The sequence below is a fragment of the Diuraphis noxia genome, unplaced genomic scaffold (assembly GCF_037042655.1).
Source record: "Diuraphis noxia isolate RWA-SAM2 unplaced genomic scaffold, SU_Dnox_SAM2 contig0001, whole genome shotgun sequence".
NCBI classification, from domain to species: Eukaryota; Metazoa; Arthropoda; class Insecta; order Hemiptera; family Aphididae; genus Diuraphis; species Diuraphis noxia.
In genome coordinates this window covers 48,451,352-48,458,884 of record NW_028301711.1, presented here as the reverse complement: position 1 = coordinate 48,458,884, position 7,533 = coordinate 48,451,352, and the positions used below count along the sequence as shown (strand labels likewise).

General features: G+C 26.5%; 1 protein-coding gene across 3 annotated transcripts; it reads left to right on the top strand.

Moving 5' to 3' along the window:
- The first annotated feature begins 1,636 nt into the window (after positions 1-1,636).
- Positions 1,637-5,230, top strand: LOC149060823 (nurim homolog). 3 transcript variants are annotated; one of them, XM_089216423.1, is made up of 6 exons: positions 1,637-1,781; positions 1,850-2,139; positions 3,349-3,509; positions 3,599-3,763; positions 4,621-4,754; positions 4,831-5,230. In XM_089216423.1, exons 2-6 carry the CDS (start codon positions 1,923-1,925, stop codon positions 4,985-4,987), a joined length of 834 nt encoding a protein of 277 aa, XP_089072549.1. In that variant the 5' UTR covers positions 1,637-1,781; positions 1,850-1,922; the 3' UTR covers positions 4,988-5,230. The 3 variants fall into 3 exon arrangements, with proteins under 3 accessions (XP_089072549.1, XP_089072550.1, XP_089072547.1); XM_089216424.1 differs by lacking the exon at positions 1,637-1,781 and having other exon boundaries at positions 1,800-2,133; XM_089216421.1 differs by lacking the exon at positions 1,637-1,781 and having other exon boundaries at positions 1,800-2,139.
- The last annotated feature ends 2,303 nt before the right edge of the window (positions 5,231-7,533 follow it).

The following is a 7,533-nucleotide window of genomic DNA, read 5'->3' as shown; positions in this document are numbered from 1 at the left end:
TCTCGTATTTTAAGTTTTAACTCCTATCATTTCTGAGCCCTAGTCGTGAATTTCTAAAAAGCTATATAATAAAATACATTATTTATGTACAATAATTTAGTATCTTAATAGTTTATGAATTATGATTAGTGTGTTGACATTATGGTTTTTGAGTATGGCAGAACAGTGGCATATAAGTGCAATTTTAGAGTGCAATTTTTTTAAATGTATATGTACCAACTCATGTGAAATAAATAAATAATTTAAAATCTAATTTTCACTAGAACAAAAAAAAATAAAGATAAATCAATTAATATACACAATATATTGAGAATAATAGAGTCTTTTATATTATTATGTTAAATAACAAATCAACCATGATCTATATGAGAATTTCCTTAATAGTTAATTAATGACTAAATTGAAAATATTTGGGCGTATCTGCTACAAAATTTACATTGGAAATTTAGAGTCTCCTGTAGGAATTACAATTGAGTACTTATTATATTACTTAGAATTTAAAGGGTTTAATATACTTATGTAATTATTTAAATTTGTTTCATGTAAATTAATATATAGTGGTCCTTGCCTCACATAACCCATGTACCATACTAACTAACCTTAACCCTTAAAAAATGCTAATGGCCATAGTTGATTGTTGCTTAAAGTAAAAAAATATTATAGCTTATATTTTGTTTTTATAATTACTATGGAATTTAGAACTAATTATAAAACTTTATGGCTCTAACATTATCAGTATTTGAACATTGGTTTTTTAGAATATTTTAATTTCCAAAGAAGTTATGTAAAATATTACGATTTAAAAGTTCTTATAACTCAATAACTCACAGATTAATATATGCTCAACATACATTTACGTGCGTGAGGGTGTGTTAATTTACTTTTTGTGTATTTGGGTAGTATTGTGAAAACTTGTTCATTTTTGAAATTTATATTTTTAATTTAATTACATACACCTTAACCTGTGTGTACTATGTATGATGTATATACTTGTATATACATATATATATATATTATTTTTATTAATTTATTATAAACTAAATTGGATTATCATAAAAGAGACCATACTATTTTAAACAAGACTTGTGGTGAATGATGACCCTAACTATATATACGTTTCGGACGGTTCTACTGCAAGGAGGATTAATAGGTTATCCATTTACCTTGGGTTTTCAGTTTTATCAATACTAATTACCAATTACCATAATTATGTATAAAAATACTATTTTTATAAATCTGTGAACAGATAATAGCTTTGTTCTTTCGGTTCTTTGGCAATACCTACTCAAGGTTTATTCTTTCAAAGAGAGGCCGATGGGAGTGTAGACACTGTAGACACTTGATAAATGCACTTTCTTCTGTGGTAATACCATAGATCTTAAATACTACTCAAGACTCAACCAAAATTTAAGATAATAAGTAATAAGATTAATATTATATTCTGTGATTATTTGGCAGTCCAAAAATAGTACTTGTTAACTGCAGATAATAATTGATTTTAAATTTGTACTAATATGATACAAACAAGTACATATTAATTGTGTTTAAAAGTTAATTATCAACACTCGAAATCGTTATTGTTGCAAACCTGCTTAACTATTTATTGGTAATTATCTTTACTAACGTCATATTCTGAACCGTTGTAAGTTTGTAACGACTAACGAACGACAGTAGTCCAGCTGGTGTCCGGTAGTCCACCTACAACTAGCTACAACAACTATTCTACTAATAATAAGTGATAAAAATATTAAAAATTGTTTTTCGACATTGATAAACATTAGGTACTTAATAGTTAATAACACAATACTCAAATATTTTACTATTGCTAATAGATCTCGATATTATACAGGACGTGCTGCACTACTACGTAATATAACGATGTGTGCAATTAATATATCATTTTAGTTCTTCAACAAGTTCAGATGGTTCGTGTTTGGCGGACGACGATGGATATGGGTAATACGACAGTTTTCCGAGGACGCGGTAGCAATGGTAGCATCTGTTGTATATCGATAGCTATAATCTCCGTGATCACCGGCATTTACGTTACTATTGTGTCCGTCTTGCGTTTCGGCCTTTTCCTCGTCGGTTTCAACACTGCGCTGCCATCCGATAATGATTTATTACCATCCGGTTCAAGTAAGTCGGAAGTTGGGGTTGTTGGTGTGTGTTACGAACCTGCAGTATTCTTAATTTTTAATTGTTATCTATTGGTATAGCATTCCAGGGAGAGATCTGGAGAATGAAATATAATAGACAATTATAGACAAATGAAGTTGCCCCTTGTAAATTATAATATGTGTTAATTTAATTAACTGTTTACTAAATACATATTTAAGCTAGCCAGTTATAGGTCAAAGTACCTAAGAGTATATATTATATCCATTGAATTAAATTTTAAAATATTAAGTCTCCTGACTTCAGCTAATTAATATTTAATGTTCATCTATATGATTGTAATTATATTTTTATGTTATTACTGATGGACTCATTATAAACTCTTAGAATTTTAAACAGTATTAGTAACATAAATATAATACAATAAAGTCAACACATATAACACAATAAAAATCACAAAATATTTATATAAGATTTATTATCAGTAGTAAAGTACTATAATAACCAAACACTTAATAATAATATCTAATAAACAATGCACCTACTGCCACTAGTAATTAAAATTATCCACCACAGAAACTATATACTTGGTGTAAGTAGTAAAACAGGAGAATAAGTCAATAATGTTTATTTTTAAGTTACACAATTCAATCAGTTGTGAATAAATGTGTATCTTTAAAATAATATTTCTATTAAAAATTCCTTTTGTAGGTTATACTCGTATAATTATATCAATTAAAAATTTAAGAATTTACAAGTCCATTAATTATTATTAATACTTCATATATTTATAATCTTGATTTAGATAAATTATTCACAACATTGTCTTTTGGTAGGTGTTATAAAAAATAATGTTTTTATCATGAGAGCATCATGATTCATGTTTCATCACCTAATTTAAATGTTCGAGATATTTTTATTGTGGTTTTATTTATATTCAATTTTTATACCAAATATTGTCAAAATTTGAATTTTAAATGCTTCACGCTTTGCGCCTAATATATATATATATATATTCAGTTTTCAATATCGTTTTTTGTTCATTATTATTTTTGTTTTGTAAATATGTTAATTGACTTTTCAATAAGTTCATATAATAAATTGTAAAAAAAGATTGTAATTCTTATAAACCTACCTATTAATTATTATAGTACATTTTGTATGCTATTTATATGTGGATGTATATTATGATTTATGACTAACTATATTTTAAAAACCCAATTGTTTTAGGTATTTATTTTAGGATAATTGTGAACTGGACAATCGCAACTTGTTATTTATATTTACCTTCAATAGTTGGGGTTGTCATTAAACGTATTGGCAACTCATGTGGATTGCCTGATTGTTATTTCAAATTTACTAAAATTGTCTTGCTTTCAACTATTTTAAACGTAAAAACTAGTTACTAATTAACAATTTTTTTTCTTTTTTGTACAATAATTCGGTATCATGTAATTAGGTATAAACATATTTTTGTTAGGGAGTTATTGGCTTTTGGCAAGAAATTCCCGAGATATGCTTGTGGAATCTGAACATAATAAATTATGCTGAAATTATTTTCTTTTATTTGCATTGTTCCATGTGGATTATATTATTTATGATTATGTTAGCAATTGATATTACCGAGATAATAGGACTCAACCCGGTAAAGTAAAATAAATGAATTTATTATATTTAAATTAAATTAGATGGATTAATTTCAATTTATCATTTTAAAATTATTTGAATAAACACTAAAAAATGTTTTCTCTAATTTTGATTATCTTTAAAAACTATGTTGTTATCCCGGTTGTTATTTACTCCGTACATAATTCTCGCAGTCATAATTCTCAAGTTGGTGCCTGCCTATTCCTATGCCTGCTTATTTCATAAACTATAAAACATCCATTCAACTTTTAAAACATTTCTATCAATACATTAGATAATTAAAAAAAAACAATTAAGAATTTAAGATGCACAAAATTAGAATATACAAAAATTTGTTAATATAATAATACACTACTTTTTTTTTTATTATTCTGTTGATTATTCAGCTTTCTCACTAGGTATGGTAAATTGTATTGATTAAAATATATGTCTTTCATCATAATGTTCACATACTATTATCTATTTTTTATTCACTATTATCATTATTATTTATTTATGTAACATTATAATGCACAACATTTATAATTATTTTTTTTTATAATTTACATTTTTAAGGGTTTTAAAATTTGCGAAGGGCTCTATTTTCAATTACATAATCTATGTAAAATATGTTAACATGAATTTTATCCCATAAATATTAAATATATTGAAAGAATATTATTTTAAGTTCATGTAAATAATCAATTATTTACTAATATATTGAAATACGTTTCATACCTATATTAGACAATTTATTTTTCATAATAGGTATTATGCACATTCTAGTATAAGCTTAAATACATAAATGTAGTAAAATATGTAGTACGAATTTTCAATTATTAAATAGTTTTGTAATCGATAAATTTTTTTCCACAGATTTTTTATTATTATTTGATTAATGAAAATTATTGTTCGTTGAAATCCCGACAATTTGATCGATTATTATCAAATATGGGATTCCCAAGTTCCTCATGTCTTCTAATTATGTTATGGTCTCAAAAATTAATGAGGTACGTTCAGTATTATAGGTACCATATATTATTTATTGGATCACATAATAAGTAATAAGTAAAATAATTTTCACAGTTTTGATAGATTGTTATTGGCTGTAGTTTGGACCATAGGAATATTGTCATGTAATCAAACAGACGATAAAGATATAAATTATGTTGCCAAACAAATTGAGAAAAAAAAGACATGGATGTATTATTCAGAGAGGATAACATTTTCACCATTAAAATAAATTGTATCGTTAATTAGATAATATTTACAGTCCTATACATCTACTATTACATTTAAAGGCCTTATATGTTTTCAATATTGAGTTTTACTCACAATATAACAAATTGTAATTTGTAGGTTTAAGGAAAAAATGCGTATGCGGTGATATTTAAAAATATTTTATGTTATACTGTTGATTTCATATCATCTCATTGGTAGGGAATACAGTGGCTTAATTTATGTCAGAAAAGTATATTATTCAATATCTGAGCAACCAATAATTGTTTTGATTTATTCAGTTAAAAAAAAAATAATTTCTATATTTTTGATTAAATAAAAATTTTATAATTAATTATATAATATTTATTTGTAATACTTTGTTTTGTAATAATTTAAAAATATAAAAATAATCGAATCCACTTTGGTCATAGTTATCTTTCTATGTTATTATTGTTATTAACGAATACAAATCGTTGTGGAAACTCGATGTGTCTTGTTTAAAAAAAAAATTAGTACATTTTCCTGTTCGTGTCATTAAAATAATTTAAACTCGTGTTTTTCGTGTATAACAAATTGATTAACTACCTAATAATTAATATATATCATATTACATAATTTGTCTCATGAAGAAGTGACGACCGGTGTTAAATAATCGTATGTCATGAGAAAAAACTTTAAAAATTCATCTATTTATCAACGAAACTAAACATTTTCTGATGTATCTCCAACATTTTTCAACTTTTTATTTTAAAGCTATTCTTTTTGTGCTATCAAAGTATCAACTAACAATGAGTACCCAGAGTAATACCTACCAATCTCAAGTCTAAGTGGGATATAATACCAGCGTCGTAGGCACCATTTGCCAGGGGCAAAATTATATCAAAGGCGCAATCGAGTGGCATTCTCAATTCAAATATTATAATCTACAAAATTAAAAATAATACCTGTCGGTTTTTTATTTTAAGCGTAATTTAATGAGGGACACAAATTTGGTTTACTGCTAGGGTCGTTTCTGTTTCTTGCTACAATTCTGTATTATACTAGAGTCTATTAGGAAATTTATATTCAATTTAATTTATTAAATATAGGTACTTAGTAGTCTAGGTATCGAACAACATGTATGTGACATAATAATATATCTATTGACTACTATAAGTTATTTTATTACAGACTAATTGCCAATTGGTAACAATTGTTTATGATGGTATAATATGTGATGATGGCTGATACAGTATACAGTATACTATACCTTGTACCAAATAAGAGCGCACCAAATTTACGTAACAAAACCGGTTTTGCCTGTGGCCGGCCGGTGCGCTCTTATTTGACACGGAGTATAGTATAGTGCTGATATAATACAGTTAAAATTTAACTTTTCTAATTCTAACTAATCTAACTTATTTATAGTAGTTTTTTGTATAGATGACCAATATTTTTGTGATAACATTTATTTATTTTTATTCCTTCGGCTGGCTCAATTTTTTTTTTTGTGAAATATTTTACAAGCAGTTTTGTATCGTACCAGCCATCATCAGGAACTTAGTAGACACTTGCAGCTGTAATTCTTTGTAGACGAGCGCCGGTCGCCGCCGCAACGCTGGCATTATGTTGTGCAGCTGCAACGCAACGATGACGTCGTATTCATGCGCCCCTGTTACCCCATTTACCATTTAAAGGTAAAAACTAAAAATCTACGGGACAATAAAGGGTATAACACGATTGAGAATGGTCCTTATCAGCCATACCTTTTTTAATGACACGATTGAGAATGTTTTTACCTGTTAACTTTTGCAACGTTGCCACATTATTAAAAATACAAAATATACAATATATTTAATAGATATCAATTACTATATTTCTTTGAGTTTTTGGTTACAGAATAATAAACTTATGTGAAATTAAATTTGATAAATAAAAATAAACACACACATCATTGTAAAATCAATACATTTATCACTTATTTGTCAGCTTAAGGCATTTTTTAAATATTAAAATCAAAAAAAATATATATTTATTTATAACATATTTTTATTTTTATTTGTCAGTTTATGATTAAAAATATTGAAAAAAATCAATTCATACCAAAATCATAAATCAAAACAATTATTATAAACAAAAAAAATCAGTAACAGTTCAATACACCAAAAAAAGATGCATCAAAATCCCAGCCCTAAAAATGTTTTCTAAAATTTAAGATAAATGACAATGTCGCTCGAAAAATCATTCTCAATCGTACAACACCGTAACAACAGTCAACATTGAACGGAAAAAGGTTCTCTCGTTCCTCGGATAGTCCTGTGAGTTGTGCTTTTTTCCCATAAACTATCTTGATGACTGATATAGTGATATGTACGTTTCGCTAGAAATATTTGATTACAGTATTCAAGGGTTCCCAAAAATCTATTGTTAATCGTCAATTTGTACTCAAGTTGTCAGTTGTCTATCTCAACCCTGAAAATCTATTGCTAACGTCCAATTGTGTGTTAATTAAATTATATTGCTTATCCGATTATCAAATATATATTGTTGTTTGATTAATGTATTTTGTACTTTTCTGACCTATGAAAA